This window comes from Gnatocerus cornutus, chromosome 4, assembly GCF_029298725.1.
Source record: "Gnatocerus cornutus isolate USDA-ARS CGAHR chromosome 4, icGnaCorn1.1, whole genome shotgun sequence".
NCBI lineage: Eukaryota > Metazoa > Arthropoda > Insecta > Coleoptera > Tenebrionidae > Gnatocerus > Gnatocerus cornutus.
In genome coordinates, this window is record NC_142236.1 from 18,076,527 (window position 1) to 18,091,423 (window position 14,897).

General features: G+C 34.9%; 3 protein-coding genes across 4 annotated transcripts in view; 2 read left to right on the forward strand and 1 right to left on the reverse strand.

Annotated features, from left to right (window-relative positions):
* The first annotated feature begins 958 nt into the window (after positions 1–958).
* LOC148176509 (waprin-like protein) lies at positions 959–2,117 on the forward strand. The gene is made up of 4 exons (XM_088034308.1): positions 959–1,403; positions 1,454–1,516; positions 1,697–1,867; positions 1,914–2,117. Exons 1-4 carry the CDS (start codon positions 1,400–1,402, stop codon positions 2,012–2,014), a joined length of 339 nt encoding a protein of 112 aa, XP_087890434.1. The 5' UTR covers positions 959–1,399; the 3' UTR covers positions 2,015–2,117.
* A 2,327-nt stretch (positions 2,118–4,444) lies between these two features.
* Positions 4,445–5,377, forward strand: LOC148176510 (uncharacterized). Its single transcript, XM_088034006.1, has 2 exons — positions 4,445–5,065; positions 5,117–5,377. Exons 1-2 carry the CDS (start codon positions 4,664–4,666, stop codon positions 5,297–5,299), a joined length of 585 nt encoding a protein of 194 aa, XP_087890132.1. The 5' UTR covers positions 4,445–4,663; the 3' UTR covers positions 5,300–5,377.
* A 2,441-nt stretch (positions 5,378–7,818) lies between these two features.
* stumps (DBB domain-containing protein stumps) overlaps positions 7,819–14,897 on the reverse strand; it is a 39,497-nt gene continuing 32,418 nt past the window's right edge. Inside the window, exons 1-10 of one of the 2 annotated variants that reach the window (XM_088034326.1) lie at positions 13,238–13,476; positions 10,463–10,598; positions 10,176–10,414; positions 9,948–10,123; positions 9,602–9,898; positions 9,404–9,545; positions 8,468–9,348; positions 8,277–8,420; positions 8,139–8,223; positions 7,819–8,091 (exon numbers count right to left, since the gene is read on the reverse strand). In XM_088034326.1, coding sequence (XP_087890452.1) covers positions 7,988–8,091; positions 8,139–8,223; positions 8,277–8,420; positions 8,468–9,348; positions 9,404–9,545; positions 9,602–9,898; positions 9,948–10,123; positions 10,176–10,414; positions 10,463–10,598; positions 13,238–13,298 — 2,265 coding nt within the window. In that variant the 5' untranslated portion in view covers positions 13,299–13,476 and the 3' untranslated portion in view covers positions 7,819–7,987. Of the gene's footprint in view, positions 8,092–8,138; positions 8,224–8,276; positions 8,421–8,467; positions 9,349–9,403; positions 9,546–9,601; positions 9,899–9,947; positions 10,124–10,175; positions 10,415–10,462; positions 10,599–13,237; positions 13,477–14,897 lie in introns of those variants that run through there. The other variant, XM_088034325.1, reaches the window with a different exon arrangement.

Below are 14,897 nucleotides of genomic sequence, written 5' to 3' on the forward strand. Positions count from 1 at the left end.
GATATTAGACTGTTAAGTAGATCTTTTTTACTGTTAGATTCTCCAGATTATTTTTACTTTTATCTCAGATTTTTGATTCTGTTTCTCTCAATTTTTTTCAGATTTTATCTATCAGGAACAGAAAATCTAGACACGGACTCTGCTTCGAGACACTTTCTCTTAACCATTTCAGATGGTTAAACTACGACTATTACAAAGTCACAAACTGACTCGTGATTGTATCGAGGGGACAACTTTGTGGTGTCGAAGACCTGAGAAAAACTTTAATTTCACTGAATTTCATTGTGCATAAAACGTTGTACATATTTTTTTTTGGCCCTCTGTACATAAATATTTATTTGTAGGGTGTTTTATTGCAAATAAAAAAGTCATTCTACTTTTTAAGTAACCGATTTTTTTGTGCCATTTTTTTTAGAAAAATCAAGATATCTCTGATATTGTACAATTTACATACAGGATGATTTTTTAAAAACGTCAGGCGTTGTAAAATTTTTATTTATGAACCGATTTCAAAAATTTAAAAAAACAATTAAATGGTTTTTAATTTACTATAAACTGATGATTTTAAAATTTTTCTAAATGTCTTAGTATCTTTTGGGCGATACTCAACTTTCTTATTTTAAATTGGCACCCATATTTTTTTTCATAATTTGAAAGATATTAATTTTCTTCATTCAGGAATGTGCAATATGTTCTACTTTTACAAAAAAATATTTTTATAAAAAATTATTAAAATTGAAAAAAATAGGCAATAAAAGTTAATAAAATTAGGTGCATGGTGTCAAAAAAAAAGAATGCTGTTATTGTAATGTCAAAAAGCAACAAATAACAGAAAAGATTGGCATTCTTTTTTAGTAGTAGTTTTTGAGAACAATGTATAATTAGTTCATAGTGGACCAGCCTGTATATTTAGATTCTTTAAAGAATTTTGCAGTTTTTGTAGTTTGTTGTTCTCTAAATCTAATTGAATGTAACTTTTTGTTTCGACCTTCGATAGCAACGTCTTGATACTTTTTTGCCTCGATTCCGACGAAATAAACACTTAACTTGCCCCCAAGTCCTTTAAAATGACAAATTAAGTATTTCTCCACAGAACCAGTTCTCAATTTTGTAAGAACTCGTCCAACGACACAATTTCCTAGCAAAACAAGCTCTAAAATCGCAAAAAAATGCAAAAAATTGAGATTCGTGACACATCATGCAATTTGCACATGTACACTCACTCATTTTTTATTGTTTCCGCTCACGTGAATAATTCCCAATTATCCCACCGTTAATTAAGACGTGCTTCGAGTGGCTACGTGTGGAAAAATTCAGGCAAAATCACCGCCAAAGGCAACATCATAATGCAGTCATAAATAGTCGGTCAAGAGAAATTAGTTCCAGTTGCTTCGATAAAATGAGTATATTTGCGTCGTTTTGTAGGAACAATAATTAAAATGTTTGTTTTCAGACTCTAAAATCCTCTTCTGCGTCGTGGTCTTGGGGGCCATCACCATCGCCACTGCTCTCAGCAGTAAGTAGCGTGCAATCATTAAAAAATAAGGAGGCTGTGACTTTACTTCAATTTTGGCAACACTGGCAACTAAAATGACATTTGACACACATAACCTCAAACGTCAGTCATCGATTGACAGTCAGTGTTACCAAATTAAAATAAAATCAAGGCTTCTCCTTATTTTTTTTGTTTGTTTAGCTGCGAACTGCCCCGCGTCGAGCCGCATCGCGAGCTGCAGCCCCCAGTGCAAAGCCAACGCCTGCCAAGGGGGTAAAATCTGCTGTACCAACATCTGCGGCTCTAAATCGTGCGTGGATATCTACGAATTTCTAGGCAATAAGGGAGGAGATAAATACAGCAATAATAAACGTACGTTTGGGAATGAAAGGGGTAAAAATCACTAGTTTGGTTTTAGAAGGGGGCTCGGGGGCTTATTGTGGCAACACCAAGTGCAGTAGCGGCGAAAAATGTGAGATGGATCGAGCTACCAAGAGGATGAAGTGCGTGAGAGGTTGAGCGCGTTTGAATTTGGCGCCCTGTGCTGTAATGGAAATGTTGGGTTAATAGAGTTTTTTTTGTTGTTTTTAATACGTTCAATAAAGTTTGTAGGCTCATTGAATTTTTTGGAATTTCTTTGCGATTTGGAATCCGAAGATTCGCTCCGGTGGGTTTTCGGACAAATGAAAATTCGATTAAGGTCGGTTGATACTGACGTTTTTAATTTTTCTTAGACTTCTCTTGAGTTTCTCGATAATTTGTTGGTTTTGTTTGAATATTTTAGATGCACATTAGATTCTCTATTCTAGGTAGACTTCTTTTGGTTATTGTCTAAATTCTAGGTTTCATATGGATTTATTTTAGATTATTTTCAAATTCTTTAGATCCTTTAGACTTTTTAGACTTCTCGACGTGTAGGCTTTTTGAACATTTTGTACCTTTTAAATTCTTTAGACCATATTTACCTCTTATACTTTTAAGACCCTTTACATCCTTTATATTTTATAGAACCTTAAGACCTATTGAACACCCTATACCTACTCTCTTTACATTTTTTAGACCATTTAGACTTTACATTTTTTCGATACTTTAGACCATTTGGACTTATTAGACTCTGGGTCATTTAGATTCTTGTGGTCTTTGTCCTCATTGGATCTTTTGGATAGTTTAGACTCTTTACACCTTTTAGACCATATCTATCATATCTATGTCTACTCTTTAGACTCTTTAGATCCTTAATACACACTGGACACTCTTTATATCTAGAGATCTTGAAGATCTTTTAGACGTTTAGACTTTTTAGATCTTTTTGATGTTTTCTAAACTCTTTAGACTCATTAGAATTTTGATGTCTGGATTTTTAAGACTATTTAGACTTCTCGTCTTTCGGCTTTTTTATTTTTTGGACATTTTAGACTCTTTACTCTCTTCAGATCTTTTCTATACTTTTGACTTTTTAGACCTTTTAGACCCTCTGGACACTTTGGACCCTATAGACATACTGTACCCTTTTTAGACATTTTAGACGCACTATAATCTTTTTAGATCTTTGAGATTTTTTAGATTATTTAGATTCACTAGACTCTAGAGTCTTTAGACTGTTAGACCTGTTAGACCCTATATATTTTATTTGTCTTTTAGAATCTTTAGACTTTTCAGACACACTGTAAACACTATACCGTACCTTTTAGATACTTTATAGACTTTTTAGAGCTTTTAGACTATTTAGACTCATTTCACACTTTAGAGTCTAGAGATCATTTAAACTCTGTCGTTTTTGAGCCATTATGTACACTTTAGACTCTTTAGATTCTTCAGATCATTTAGATCATTTAGACTCTATTTAACTTTTAAATTCATTAGACCCTTTTGACACTTTCTACACTGTTTTACCATTTTAGAATATTTAGGCTCATTTGATTCTAGATTCTTCTAGACTCTTTAGACTTTTCGGGATATTTGTGCTTTAGATCTTTTGGACCCTTTAGACCATATAATTTTTATTCATTAGGTTTTTTTAGACTTTAAAGACTCTTTAGATCCTTTAGAACTTTCAGATCGTTTAGACTTCTCAAACTTTTTTTTTATATCTATTAGACCTTTTGGAAACGATACACCTTTTATATTATTTATTAGATTCTTTGGATTCTTTCGATTCTTTCGATTCTTTAGATTCTTTAGATTCTTTAGATTCTTTAGATTCTTTAGATTCTTTAGATTCTTTAGATTCTTTAGATTCTTTAGATTCTTTAGATTCTTTAGATTCTTTAGATTCTTTAGATTCTTTAGATTCTTTAGATTCTTTAGATTCTTTAGATTCTTTAGATTCTTTAGATTCTTTAGATTCTTTAGATTCTTTAGATTCTTTAGATTGTCTGTTTAGACTCTTTTCCTACATTTATTCTTGACTATCTTTACAATTTTCGCAAATTTTTTCTCGATTCTTTTATTGGGACTTTCTAGACTTTCTCCAGATTGTCTGTATTTTCCCTTAGATTTTTCATATATTACTTTTATATACATTTTAAAACGAACTCAAATTCTTTCTAGTTTCTCCGCTTTCAATTTTTTTATTAATTTTTTATAGTTTTTTTAATGATTTTAATCCAAACTTTCTAATTTTAACTTACTTAGAGTTCGCACTACTGAGAATTCGCACTAATGGGATTACAGTCACCGCGCACTTATAAAATTTACACCTAAATTCTGGGGAATTTCAGTGTTAAATCTCTGATGTTACGAGAAAGAAACATACAAAAAACATCGCAAAATTATTGTGACGTTTTTGCAAAATGAAATGAGACAATTCGAACTACCGGGTTTTCGGACTAATGGGATTTCTGTCTCAGGTGCATGAATAAAATTCGTATTACTGTTGGTTCCAATTTTACTTCGTCTGTTATCTCATGCAAGAAACAGAGACGTAAACAATTCTCATATTTTGTTAAACATTCCGATAATTTTTTGAACCCGTGACACCTCCTAACCTCGAACTGTCACTTGTCACTTTTGACACTTGTCAAATCTCAATTTTCCGCTGTTTATCGCCAAAACAAACACAAACGTGTGAAGATAATGCTGACCGGTACTTCCTCAACGTCCAAATAACCAAAAGCGCGTGTTCCTAACCTCAATTAACTCGAATCATGTCAATTCAGTAACTCCACGATGGTTGTTGTGCTTCTAGCTAATAAAATCAAACACTTTCTTCTCTTCTTCGTGAGCATCTTCAGACGTGCTTTGTGTTGTTTCCGTCGGCGGCGTCGCCTCTCCGTGGACTCCGTCCCTCTGACTCATGTAGGAGTCGTGGCTAATTCAGGTCCTGAAGAGAACTGGAGTTGGGAGGAAAAGGGCGAATTCAGCGAGCCGAAGACTGTCCAGGATCATATTGATCTCTATAGGAAGCGCAAAGCGGACAATCAACAAGCGGAGTCGCCTCTGGAGGAAAGACTGGACTTCTTCGAAGACATGGCCCCAAGGATCACAAGACAGACTAAACTTTTCATTAACACGGACAACGGGGAGATGCACAGCCCCAACCGGCTCAACGTAGTGGACGCCATCCCCGTGGTACATTTCCCAATCCCACAAAAACTTTCCTAATAATTTTCACTTTTCTAGGAAACCGGAGAGTTGAGGGAATGGGAGGAGAGCTCAGGATGGGAAGGCGAAACTTTAGATTGGGACGCCCAGGAGGCCTTACGGGAGAAAAAGAGGAGAGACCGCGAACGGAGGCTGTGGGAGCAACAACAGAAACGTCAAGAAAGAGGGGGGAAGTCCTTGGGGGCGAAAGTTAGCACGTAACGTTAGGTTAAGGGGTTAAGTGTGATCTCGTGTCATTCCTGAAGAGGGTATTTTCGTGAATAAAATTCTACTGTTCAACTGGGTTTTTTTTTGTAGGGAGGAGCAATACAGTGGTAGGGCGGGGCTTGGGTCGAACAGGTTGTCATTTGTCGGGTGAAAGGAGGAGCTTTGCTGGATGTCTTGTCTGTCATATCAGCCCACAGAATGAGTGTTGTTAACTCGAACAAATCTAGTTTAGACTTCATTTTTTAAAGTTTTTAAATTTCAGTCTTCTTGGGTTATAAAATTACTTAGTTAAGTTTTAGACTTTTTAGCTTATTGTTAGATATTCGTTTATAAATTTTTGTGATTTTATATTCTTTTTCTTCACAATCTTCAGTTTAAACTTTTTTATTTAGGTTATTTGGATAATCACTTTTTTATTTAGGTTATTTGGATAATCACATTATTTATTACTCTATTTAGATTCAGCAAATTTGAAGTAAACTTTTTGGAATTTCACTTTCTTCTTCATCAAATTCTATTTTTAAATTTCTAGATTATACTTTTTTGTTTAGATGTGTAAAATTCCTAAAATTTTATATAGATTCTTTATGCTCTTTGGATTAGGTTTAAATCCTTATTTTCTTCTGCTTCATATCATAGTTGAATTTTCTTTAAAATCTTTGTTTTTATATTGTAAACCTTTTTTTCGTTCTTCTGAATTAATGAATAATTCTTTTTTGTTCAAATTAATTTTTAAATCCTTTAAATTCTGCCCTTATTTTTTTTTATTTTTTCTACTGCTTGTCTTCTTTCTCTTTTTACTCTTTTTTCTTCTTCTCATTTTTCTCCAAATTTCAATCTTAAGGATATTAGATTAGTTTTTCTTTAGTTTTTTTAGCGGCATTTTTTGGTGTTTTACAATAGATTTTCAATCTTTTTTTATGAAAATTTTATTCTGGATCTTAAATTAGACTTCTTCGTTTAGTTTCGTTCGATTACAATTTTTATACTCAATGAATTGTCAACATTTTGATGAAGTCTTTTGGCTCCTTATTCTTTAGAATATTTTTCTTCAGTTCTGGTTTTTACAATGTCTAAATTTAGCTTCTTCATTTAACTTCTTGAAATTACACTTTTCAGCTTCAGTATATTTTAGATTTTTTGGATTAAATTTATATTTTGAGATTCTACTTCTTGAAATTCTGGTATTCTTCATCTCTACAGTAGCTTCCATTTAGTTATTTTTATTATGTTTTTCATTCCATCAATTTTTCTGTTTTACCTTTCCTTTATCTCCTACTCCTTCTGCTCCTTCTTCCCCCTTTTCTTCTCCTGATTTTTCTCCTTCTCTTCGTCTTTTCTCGTTTTTCTCTATATTTTTTTTCTTCCCATTTTTTATTTTCCTTCTTTTCCTTCTTCTTTCTCTTTTTCTTCTTTTTTTTCGTCCTTCCCCCCTTTTTTTTACTTCTCCTTTTTTTTCTTTTAATTCAATGATTTTTTTTAGATTTAATAGACTTTATTGGCTCTTTAGATTAGATTTCTTTTTTAAGATTCTTTTTCTTTTCTGCTTCTTTTCTTTTTCTTTGTTTTTTTAGTTTTCTTCTGCTTCTTTTTTCCTCCTCCTTCTCTTTATCTTTGTTCTTCTCCCTATTCTTCTCTCTCTCTCTTTCTTCCTCCTTTTCTTCTTTTTTTTGTATTTATTATTTTTCATCTTCTGCTTCTTTTCTTTATGCTTTCCTCTCTACTTTTCCTCCTTTTCTTTTCATTTTTTTCTCCTATTTTTCTGTCTACTTCAGTTTCCTTCTTTTTCTTCTTTACCTTTTCCTCCTTCTTCTTATTATTCTTTTTCTTCTTTTCTTCCTTTGCTTTTCTCTCCTTTTTTTCCTTATTTTTCTTCTCCTTCTCCTTTTTCTTCAGATTTTAATCTTGAGAATCTTTGATTAGTTTTCTTCCTTTACACACGTTTTTAGGTTCCTTAAATACTATATTTTAACGTTAAATTCTAAAATTCTTCTTTAAATTTTCTTTTTCAAGATTTCAAATTAGACTTCTTTAATTAGTTTTGTTCGATTATAGTCTTTAGACTCAAAAAATTTCAAAAGTCTTCAAATTTTTTTGAATTAGATTTCATGATTTTTCGTCTTTAAATTTATTCGTCTTCATTATCGCTTCTACAGACCTTCATTCATATTCAAAGTTTAAGTTTGCGCGATTCAGCAAGTTTTAAGTAGATTCTTCAGGGTGGTTGGATTAAATTTGAATATTTATATTCTTCACCTTCTTCAAATTCTATTCTGATTTAGACTTTTTTGCCTAGGTTTTTTTAAATTCAGTAAATGATGCATCATAATTTATAAAATAGATTCCTTGTTTTACATTTAGTAGAGCTTCTTTGTTTCAAATCTTTACAATTAATTAACAAGTAGGGAGAACAGAATGGCAGTAGGGCGTGGCTTAGTTCAAACTGCTAACATTTATTGGCGGGTAGAAGGAGGAGGAGTTTGGCTCCAAACAAACTGGATGCAACTACCCCATCTTGCCTACAAATTTATTTCATATAAAAATGTACAAAATATAAATTTAAACAACATCCAAATGCAGCATAATATAACAAAAATGAATAAATAAATATCTAATGGACTTCACATAAATATTATGTTATAAAGTGAAATTCTGACATAATAATAATTACATCAAATCTACCTATCGCTTATTCATGAGTTTAAAATTCATGTATTCGTGGCTGTCTTCGTCGCTACGGGCAGCCCCCAAGTTCATGTATTCTTGTTGGCTTTCCTCCTCCAGACCTACAAAGAAATTTAAAATTTTCATTTTAAATCTTCAGTAGACATACCAGCTACTGGTAACCCAGAACGCGGGAACTGGATGTAGTACTCCTCCCCCGTGGGCACCGCCTCCGGCTTTGGGACCGGCTTCTCCTAAAACCGCACCAATAGAGAATCACAGCGTCAAGAGTATGGGCGTGTCTTACCTCAATAGTTTCAAACTGTTGATTTCTATTGGAGAACATCCCGGTTTTGACGGGTTTAGGGGCGGGGACGGGGGTGTAGTTTAGCTCATTGATCACCTTGTTCATCACGTTCCTGAAGTCGTCGTCGCTGTGGCTCAACATGTGCTGCAAGAACTGTGTTAGAATGTTTGGAGGCGGAGCAGTTTAGGTACCTTTCGCTCCTCGTTGTCGGAATGGGTGCCGCTATCCCCTAGACTACACCCACTGATGGTACTCATACGCCCCGACGACCCCGAGCTCGACGTGCTCAAACTACTGATGGGTCTCTGGGCCTGAATACTCACTATACTGGGCGAAGTGAGAATCGGCGACGAGATATCGTACTTCTCTTCCCGCGACTTCCCTCTGAAGAGCTTCTTGATGCGCTCAAAAGGAGTCGCTTTCTTCATGGACGTCGTCATGTCTTGTTGGATCATCTCGTACCGAAGTCTCATCTCGTTCAGTTGCTCTTGCTTCTCCTGAAACGACTTCTGCACGTCGTTGCGGTTCTTCCACTCTTCGACGAGTTTCTCCACTTGTGCTATAGAGTGGACGTTGTTCTTGAAGTCGTTGATTATTTCGAGGAGTTCCTTTTGGACTTTGTCTTCGTACGAGACTTGGGGGAGTTCAGTCTTTGTGGGCGGTTTGGGGGAGGGCGCACGAGGAGGGTTCGTTGACGTGGAGGCGGGGCTTTGGAGGTTCATCGCCATGTAACCGTACTCGGTGACTGGGCGGGGGGCGGGGCACACCTTGTACAACTCCTCAATCGCCTTTGGAGTAATATAACAATCTTCGTCGATTTTCCCGGAGTTGAGGCTCATTTCCTTGAGCTTGGAGTACATGTTGCTGAACTCGTTCATATTCATGTAGCCTCGGAGAGTCGTGGCCAGTTCGGGATGTCCGTTTGATTCGGCAATCTCCGCGGGTGTCATATCGTACACGTTCTTAATATCGTACGCAATCTCCGCCCCTGGGCAGTCCAACAACTGCAGCGCGAGCTTCTCGAAGCCGAACTTGGCGGCGAAATGGAGAAGAGTGGGATGCTCCTCATGACCTACAAGGCGGAGTTAGTGATAATATAGGCGGATATGGGCGGGGCTTCGTCTTACTGTGCTTGTGGGCGTGTACGGCCGCGGCGAACGGCGTTTCGTGGTTGGCCAACAGATTGAAGTGGGCGGGGAGGTTCCTCTGGAAGGCGTGGAGAAGCCAATTGTCGAGTTGTTCTTTGCACGACGGGTTGAATCCCAGAGTCTAAAAGAATAAAGAGTGGAGATTTTCCAAGCCGCCTATGCACATCAAAGCTTTACCTGACACATAAACTCGATTGGATTATTAGTGAGGCGTAAAATTTGTTCAAGCTCTCTGAGTCTGCTCTCGCACTTGATTGGTCGGCTGCCCACGATATTTCCATTTTTTTCAACGAGAATATTCACGATAGCTGTCACTTCGGTGAGGTTATTTGGAACGGAGATTTTCACGGTGTACGGATTGCGTCTTTTCACAGTTTTCACTTCGAAGATTTCGTTGTTGCGCTCGATGGACACTTTGATGATGTCCTCTTTCTGGAGAGGGTACGTCAGCAGAATGAAGACGCTGTTCTGCCCCTGGAAAAACCCTTTAGTTCGGTCATTCCAAGAGAAAATTTGGTCTTACTTGGCGGATTTTCTTTGGAGAGACGGAAAAGTACGACTTTTCCTGACTAACGGAAGTCTGCTGCTTCCAGATGCGCGACAGGATGGACATCGCGTGTCCGAGGAACTCCTTAGTGAAGTTCTCATCTTGGTCCTGTCCCACGCTCAGTCTTTGCCATTGGAAATACGTCGGGAAAACTGCAAGAAGAGTGTTAAACGTGTCTTTACATCGTCGTCTTCATCCTCTTACTTTTCTTATGAAGATCAGTCAAGTCACTATCCGACACCCCCAGCAGCAGCGCTAGAGTTCTATCCCCCAGGAGCAACTTCCCCAAATTTGCACATCTTTCAGGATTCTGCGTCACAAACTCCAAGAAGTTTGGACAGAGCACCACCAGCTGAAGCTTGACGTTTGTTGCTCTTTCAGCCACCGTCTTGATGTCCTCTTTCGGGTCGCTGAAGCAGTTCTCCAGAAGCAAGTGCTGGATTCTGAAGAGAAATTAGTTCCTGCAAGTAACCAAAACAAAAAAAACTTACTTGAAGGGTTTCTTGTTCGCTTTGCTAATCTGCTGGAAGTAGTTGGTGAAGTACTCGGCCCAGAGACCTGCAGCTTCACTGTTTTGAAGCGAGACTATGAGGATGTCGTCCATGTTTGCGGGCTTTTTGGCGGGAGCTAGAAAGAGATTTGAATTTAGAGAGGGAAATTTAGAGGCAGTGCTGCTAAAAGTTACAGGAAAGCGGTATCTAGGCTCATTACCATTTTATCTGTCAGCGGTAGCGGAAATAAAGACAACGTTTCCTGATCAGGAATCGTGTTTGTGTCTCGATGGTTTTTTACTAACGAAATTGTGTCAATAATGTTTATCTTTTATCTTGATCGCATGATTCTGCTTATTTTATCTAGATACAAGTTCAAAATATACAATATGACAATTAGAAATTGACGTTTTGGGATTATCAAAACTCTGTATAATCTTCTTAAAATAGTTGACCCACTTTAAGATAAAAATGAATGGCAAAGGAACAACAACAAAAAGTTATGATTATGAAAAATTAGAATCATAAAATGAAAGTAAAGAAAATAATAAAAAGGAATTAAAAAAAACTGAAAACAAAACAAACAAATTTAAGTAGAAAGCTAAGAAGGGAGAAAACCTCAAAAAGGAATCGAAAAAGACAACCTGAAAAGAGTCGCTATAAGGAGAATCAACAACGCAAAAACTAAAAAGAAAAAACAAAAAAACCAAAGCATCTTAAAAAGTATCTAAAAAAAATGATCAAAAGAAGGAAGAAAAGGTCAAAAAAATCTAAAAAGAACATGAAAAGGTCGCTTTATGAAGAATCTACAATGCAAAAACTAAAGAATCTAATAAACGAAAGGATCTTAAAAAGAATCTTAAAAAGTTTTCAAAAGAAAGAAAAAAAAGCTCAAAGAAGAATCTAAATAGAGAACCTGAAAATAGTCGCTGTATGAAGAATTTACAAAGCAAAAACTAAAAAAAAACAAAAAAAAGCATCTTAAAAAATGTCTAAAAAAATGATCAAAAGAAGAAAGAAAAGGTCAAAAAAATCTAAAAAATATATGAAAAGATCGCTTGATGAAGAATCTACAATGCAAAAACTAAAGAATCTAAAAAACGAAAGGATTTTAAAAAGAATCAGAAAAGAGTCGCTATAAGGAGAATCAATACAACAAAAACTAAAGTCACTACAAAACGAAAACATTTTAAAAAGAATCTTAAAAATCAATTAAGAAGCAAGAAAAGCTCAAAGAAGAATCTAAAAAGAGAACCTGAAAAGAGAGAATCTAGTAATTAAAACAAAAGAAACTAAATAAGAAAAACATCTCAAAAAGAATCTAAAAAATCATCAAAAGGAAGAAGCTAAGAAGGAAGAAAAGCTCAAAAAAGTATGTAAAGAAAGAAACTGAAAAGAGCAGGGAGGAAATTAAAGACATAATCTGCATAGAGTATTTAAACAATGTAGCTAGATAGAGACTCGGAAAATAAAAGTTGAAGAGAATAGTAAAAAAGAGAAGGTAACGAAAAAAACTGAAAAGAGCAACTAAAGAAATAATTCAGAAGAAGAATCTGAAAGCATATAAACAGTTAAAAACATAATCAGCAAATCAGATTTAAAGAAAGAAAATAAAGAAATAACTAGAAAGCAAAACTAAAGAAGGAAGATAAACAAATAACAAAAACAAAAAGAATCTGATGTCAAAATCTAAAGGCAAAAATTTAAATGAACAGTTAAAGTGGAATTGTAATGGGAAAAGCTGAAAATTGCAAGTAAAGAAAAAAATTCATGATCGAATCTGCGGAGTAAATATAACAAGATAAAAGAATTAAAAAAAATAGCTAAAAAAATCTCAAGAAAAGACGGACAAGAGTGTAAAAAATAAACAAAAGGAACAGAAGAGAATATAAAGAAACAACTGAGTAATATAAATAAAGAAAATTTAAAAAGAGCAGCTAAAGAGCAAAACTAAAGAAATAAGTTAAAGAGATTCGCTAAAATAATAATCTCAAGAAAGAATCTGAAAAGATTTTGAAATTTCAATCTAAAAGAACTAGAAGAATTTAAAATAGCCACAAATTTCTTAATGCAGGCGATAAGATGAAACTTGGTCGGAAAACAGAAAAAAAAGAAAAAATGTAAAATAAAGTAGAAGAAAATGAAAAAGAGGAAGAAAAAATAAAAAGAAGAAGAAGAATCAAAACTAAGTACACAAGCAACAAAAGAGTAAAAAAGTTGTAACAATTGGATTGACGAAAGTTCAACAGATTTTCCATTGATAGAATATCGGAAATTTTACGAAAAAACGAAGCAAATCAAAGGGTAAACGATTTTTTTAAAAGAGGAAAAATATACTGACACAACTGACTCAAAAAAGAGAAAAAAAAACAGAAAACACAGTGAAAGACAAAAAAAGTATAGAATAAAAAGTGGCATGAACAACAGAAAACCACAATGAACTAAGATTAAAAAAGAAAATAGAGCAAACAAAAGGAGGAGAAACAAAGAATTTAAATTAAAAGAATGTGGAAGCCAAATAATCCGAAATATAAGAATAGGAAAAACTCTGAGGACCAAAACAAGAAAGAACAAATAAAGAGATACCAAGAAAACAAAGAAGAGAAGACGAAAAACCACATTAAAATGTAAAAACTGCAACTTTTCCCCCAAACTTTGCCCCACAGCCCCGTTTCACCGCCCCCAAACTAAAAATAACCCTCGCACATAATCAACCCTAACTAATAAAGGTAATAACAAGCAACCCGAGCCCAACAATTTCTCATTTCCACTCACCCTTCGCCACAAACACCTCATACTCCCCGACACGATCCGATTCGTCGTTCTCGTCTCTCATTTTCCCCTTCACAACCCCACACACATTTTGTTACTGTCACACTCAATGATCTGTCTCGAATGAATACAAGTCGAGGAAATTCCCGCCGAGATAACGATAAGTCAAAGTGGTATTAATGGAAACGAAGCATTTGTTCTGTGCACAAGTGCATAATCCAGTCACCACTGACGTATTTTCGTTGTTTCTTCACTTGGGAAACAATAGACGGTTGGCGTGCGTCAGTGGAAAGTTGCGGTTTTCTTCACTGACGGGAATAAGAAGTAGCTGAAGAAGAGAGACGGGGGAGGAAGATTGGGGGTGAAGGAGAGTGATAACCTCTGGTGCATCCGGTTACGGGACGTTTTGTCTTTTATTTATGTGATTCTTATCTTCATTTTCTTATCTCGAAAAAGGGGAAAATGGCGAAGTTTTAACAGTGATAATGATAACTCCGCTTGCTTATTCTATTGACTTAGTCTATAGACTTAACAAAATTCGGGGAGTTTTATTGACACCCTGGATTTGTTTGCTCCATTATCTTATCGCGTATTTTTTTTATAATCACGGATTAAAAGGTATAAATTCGTCACGGGCGAGATTAAACGGATCGAAAACTTAAAAAAGTTGTATAACAAGTGTTTGTATGTAAATCGGCCAATAACCAACAACGATAACTTGAATGTAAATAATGATAAACAACCGCTTCCGAGAAAATTTAAATATGAGTCAAGATTAAACTGGGTTTGATACCGAGTTTGCAGGAAATTTCGTAAATATTAGGAGAAGCTTTGTTTATCTCGTTAGATAGACGCATTTATGATGGACCGAAATGGTAATTTTGCTATAAACGGATTTGTTTATGGTGATGGAAATGTTTGATGGTTTTCAGATTTAATTGCGTGGAATTGTGTATTTTATTCGAGATGTCGAGTGTGAATTTCGTAGACCATTGGTACAAGAATTTCAAAATTATGGAGGCAAAGCAGAATATCTTTATGTGTTATTTCTTCATTTGATTGTTTGGAAAATCGATGAAAAGTTTTTTTATTATTGCTTGAATTAAATTTATCGCGGATTTGCTAAAGAGGCGTAGAGTCAGAATTAACAATATCATTTGCAATTTTTGGATCTCCTAATAGATCGGATCTCTTTAATAGTTAATAGGTTAGTGCAAAACCCTAAAAATTAAAATCCTCTATTTTTTACATTTAAGCATAAAATTAATTTCAGATCAAATCAAGAGAAAAAGCATAGTTTAGTTATTAAACATGTCAAGTTTTATCTTAATATCTCGAAAGACAATGATGCTGTCAATTTTTAAATCAGACACTGCAATTTCAACAATTTTCGGAAAAAAAATCATAACTTGACAACAAAATTTAAAAGTTGATAGTTTTAAATAACTTACTAAATAACTAATAAAAATCCTTCACAAAAAGTGGTAGGTTGCATTTAAAAAAAAAAGTTGAACGCGGCCCTGCAAAAATAGTCCACTTCTGACAACTGAAGGTATATTTTAAGATATGCATTTTATTCATACATGTACATGAATCTTTTCAAAGCGTCACAGAAGGACTACGCAAGCTTGACTCACCCTGTATATACTATTTTCACTAGTAG

Coding starts and splice junctions, on each gene's coding strand:
- LOC148176509 (XM_088034308.1), top strand. Junction 1,517..1,696: donor CATCGCCACTGCTCTCAGCA/GTAAGTAGCGTG, acceptor TTGTTTGTTTAG/CTGCGAACTGCCCCGCGTCG. Junction 1,868..1,913: donor TAAATACAGCAATAATAAAC/GTACGTTTGGGA, acceptor GTTTGGTTTTAG/AAGGGGGCTCGGGGGCTTAT.
- LOC148176510 (XM_088034006.1), top strand. CDS start 4,664: ATGGTTGTTGTGCTTCTAGCTAATAAAATCAAACACTTTCTTCTCTTC. Junction 5,066..5,116: donor TAGTGGACGCCATCCCCGTG/GTACATTTCCCA, acceptor TCACTTTTCTAG/GAAACCGGAGAGTTGAGGGA.